Source organism: Dermacentor andersoni, chromosome 7 (assembly GCF_023375885.2).
Source record: "Dermacentor andersoni chromosome 7, qqDerAnde1_hic_scaffold, whole genome shotgun sequence".
NCBI lineage: Eukaryota > Metazoa > Arthropoda > Arachnida > Ixodida > Ixodidae > Dermacentor > Dermacentor andersoni.
Window position 1 is genome coordinate 151479831 of NC_092820.1, and position 4247 is coordinate 151484077.

General features: G+C 49.7%; 1 protein-coding gene across 1 annotated transcript; it reads right to left on the bottom strand.

Moving 5' to 3' along the window:
- Window positions 1-682: 682 nt before the first annotated feature.
- LOC126534464 (BTB/POZ domain-containing protein 3-like) lies at window positions 683-2984 on the bottom strand. The gene is made up of 2 exons (XM_050181738.3): window positions 2364-2984; window positions 683-862 (listed from the first exon to the last, which is right to left on the bottom strand). The coding sequence occupies exons 1-2, from the start codon at window positions 2904-2906 to the stop codon at window positions 683-685; spliced, it is 723 nt and encodes a 240-aa protein (XP_050037695.1). The 5' UTR covers window positions 2907-2984.
- Between the last annotated feature and the right edge of the window lie 1263 nt (window positions 2985-4247).

A 4247-nucleotide genomic window follows, 5' to 3' on the forward strand; every position in this document is an offset into this window, starting at 1 on the left:
AAGCAGTGACCGGTAAACTGCAGGGGGAGCTGGCAGGTTGCGCATGACGAGGCAGCGTCGGACCCAACGTCGAGCTCCTCGAGAAAGCGGCAGCCGCGAGCGAGCGACTTGAGCGAGCTGTGACGGTTGGCTCCGCAGGGCGGGAGCGCCAGCGAGCGTAGACTGGACAGCGTCGATGCCACCACGGAGCAGCAGTCTGATTCTGCCGCGAAGTGGTACCCGGACAAGTTGAGTTCCAGGATACGGGAGACGCAAGCGCTGAAAAACTGCTTCATGGGAACCACGTAGCCGCTGTCCGCGGTCGGGGACCTCGGGACGTTCACTCCCTTGGGTGCAATCAGGACGAGCGAGAGGCGTGTGGGGTCCTTCCACGACTCGGGTTTCGTGGCGGCTGCTTCGAAGAGGCGGGTGGCTTTCGAGTCGGCCTGCACGATCACGACGGCTTGCTTGACACCGTTTAGCAACATCTTCTTTTCCACGACGCCGGCGAAGATGACGAGGCTGGATGAGTATTGGGGTTTGTACCGGCAGTCGTTGTTGCCCCAGATTGCGCTTCCTGGGTGGAAAGCGCGGTGTTGCTCGCTCCGTTTTTCCATCCGCGCTTGCTGGTCACATGGCAGCAGAAGATGTTCGCAGCTGCGCTTGAAAGTTTCCAGATGGTTATCCTGTGCTGACAGTTCTCTCACGCTGGGTTCGGCGCTCGGCACACCAAGCGGCAACTTCCGGGACAGCCGACGCCCACGAGGGACACGTCGCGCGTGGGCACGATGAACTTCAGGCCGAACAGCCGACGCGGCCGCGACGGCGCGTGGAAGGAGACGGTCTGGTAGCGGCGGGCCACGAAGTGCTCGGGGGTGACGTCCTCTTGGCGCCCTCCATGCTGACGCCTGCGGAAAGACCGTCGAAGACGGCTCGTTAATGGAGACGTTCGAATAAGTGACACAGCGCAGCCTATACTCAAGGGAAAACTATAGGGAGAAAGAATAATTTCAGCTGTATTTAGTAAATCACCATTTCACAATACCAAACTAGCCACCCTGACCTCGAGACGTGGCTTTGGTAATTAATTGAATACGCAAAGACCAGAGTCGGTTAGCGGTGCCGCCCTAAAGCCCCTGCTTGGACCTAGTTAACTTTTACCGTTAAAGATGTACTGCATTGCATTCTAAAAGATTTAAAGGCTAAACTTAGTAATCAGCAACAACTTTTACTGGATGGCCCAAACACGGGGAGAAGGTGCTTTGAAGTCTATGACGGCACACTAACGTACCGGCGCATGGGCTTAGGCACAAAATTTGGTAAATGAAATTTTAACCGTCATTTGTTCCTTTATCTACTCAACCTCTCACCGCAAAATTAACGGATGTAGAGATTCCAGAAAATGCTTCATCAGAGTATATACACCAGTTTGTTTTTATGAGAATTCTTGCTCGTCTTTGACTTTAGAATATAGGAAGCAAGTAGAAATATTACCTTGCTCGTAATAGGCGGATCACTGTTTTAGTATTCCTTCCTAAAAGAGTCAACTGCGTCTTTCCTCCTCAACAATTTTAAACCTACACTCAACTTCCCCTTCACAATCACAGACACTCAACGAAGCTGATTAGCGTCTCATCGCTGCACTGACCACAGAGAGCGTTCAGGCACGCAGCAAGCACAGTGTAGTCTTGGTAGACTAGAGTTGACTCAGTCTCAAGGTGCTTGAATAATGGGCAAAAATTCGTTAGATGTTTTCTTACAGAGCCTTAGCTTTATGAGCAGCTCGTGCACACAGTTGTTTGCACGGACATTTTCACCCGGCTCACATTTTGTGCCTTTCACACATCATGCATTGCGTCGCATGCATGTTCAGGACGTCATAAGGATGCCATGTATGGTTGAGTTGGCGGCAAAATGCGTTGCCAGGTACTAGAAACAAATCCGTCCTTGAGTATATATTTGAGGCTACGTACCCTCAATATGTAAGCTTTTCGGATAAATCCGAATTCGAAAACGCAGAACCGTAACCATGATACACCACGCGGTAAGAGGTTATCCTGTGCCGGAAACGACAGTGACCGTGTGAAAGTGTTCCGACTATCTCTATTGGTATGTCTTTATATCTTCCCTTCACCCGCTCCCCAGTGTGGGATAGAAAACAGGATAGATTGTTCGAGCTAAACTCCTCGTTTGTCTCCTTTTCTTCGTCACTCTATTCCCCAGAACGCTTGATTGTTCGAAGGCTTCCTGTAGTACTGCATGCGACCGAATGCACAAAGATTTGCGTTTGTAAGCGCTCTTTGCATCTAGTCAGTCACCTTTATTAATGATAGGCCCAACAATCGGATTGGCCGCAGTTTGCTCTTACGAACAAATTCTAGCGCATACAAGAGCTTTTGCGAACACAGGCTCTGACCTTTTGGCAGGGGCACAATCCCCGGGATGGCCATGTTCATGAAGACCGAGAAGCACTCTTCCTTGGTCAGGAGCCCACTCTTGGCCGGGCCCTTGCAGAACTCCTCGGGGCTCATGGCCAGGAAACGAATGAGCGGGAGCACGGTGTCGATGACGCTACGCACGTTGTCCACGTCCCGCTCCAGGTTCCTCCTGGAGCACTCCTCTTGGCCCCACTGGACCACGGCCGAATAGAGCGCGTACTCCGAGTACAGGTTGAGGTACTTTCGGCGCACGATGGTCTCTAGCGTGTGCAGCGCTACGTTGGGGAAGTTGGTCGAGGTGAGCACGTGGTACGTCTGCCGGTCGATGATGTTGAGGCGCTGGTGCACTAGCGGGTAGGCCTCCATGACCTGCGCGATCTCGAACACCTGGCACACGGTCTGCGGTGTCACGTGCTTCTCGATGAAGGCGAAGCAGTCCTTGAGCAGGTGCGGCAGGATGTACTTCTTGGCCGCGTACGCGGTCAGCATGGCGTCGTCCACCGTCTGTAGCTTGAGGTTGTCTGTGTAGGCGTACCTGCGATCGCCGGCAGTTTGAAATGAGACTCATGAGCGGCACCCCCCCCCCCCCCCACCCCCCCGAATATAAACGCACTGAAAAAAAAATAACAGTGGGCAGGTCCTCGCTAAAAAGCGGTGCTAGACCAGAGCGTTCAGCTTTACGAACCACAGTGGCCCTATATGTTCCTGAGGTCTCGGGTTCGATTGCATGCCGCGGTGGTCGTATCACGATGAAGGCGAGATGCAAAAAGCGTTCGCGTTCCGTGCTTTCAGCGCACTTTAAAAGAACTGAAAGAATTGAAAGTGAATGGAACTAAAAGAACAGAAGTGGGAGCCCTCCAGCCTACCAAAACGACGTTGTTCCACGCCTGTCTTCGGTACTAAAATTGTTTATGTGTCTTCTGCATTGTATTGAACTTCTCCTGTAACTCTTTAGCAAAAAAAGGAAGAAAAAAAAAACGACGTTGTGCTTTGCCTTATGAGGCCAGCTGAAACACGTAAAGGCTTGACATCGTCAAGAAATTTCATCTGTATATATGCGTAATTTTGTTCCGAAAGCCTGGCGAAATATATCTTGTGGCATTGCGCAAATATTTGTCCTACCTTGTGCGGTGGTGTGGGGGATAGCGAATTCTGCTTTGTACCTGATATGGTTCTTTCCAGGAACAAAATTAGGCTAGAAGATATCCGCCCCCGCAAGAGAAGAAATACCAACACATTCTATGAGAATACACTCCTCTTACCTGTTCATGAACAATTTGAAAACGATAATAATAATAATAATAATAATAATAATAATAATAATAATAATAATAGTGAACTTATTCATATGCAATAAGAGCCATGGCTGGCTGTTTCAAAGCAGCGTCGGAGCGTTTCCTATACTGCACGACACGGTATTGTAGCGAAAAAAAAAACAGGAAAGGTCTGTCACTCACATTCTTCCCTTTCGCGTTTTTTGCCCAACTATACCATGTCGTTCAGCTAACAAAAACTCCCCCAAGAAAATGTTATCGTTCCTATAGTGTGTTCTTCTTTTTCTTCATTCGTCGCTTTCTTTCTCAAGATCACGTGATAGCTCTAAGCATAGAGTAGGGGGCCCATACTGTTGTTCGCATTAATTGAGTTACAGTAATCAAGCAGTCACTGAAATTTGAGATGCCCTTTTGTTACAAGTCAACATTTTTCCGAAAATCTGTTGGCACGCGGTGATCCTTGTAGTTCAAAGGAACGTGCTGCACAACCCTAATTTGTTCACGCATACGCGATGCGTGATGCGTATACGTATATGCGTATACGTATACACGATGC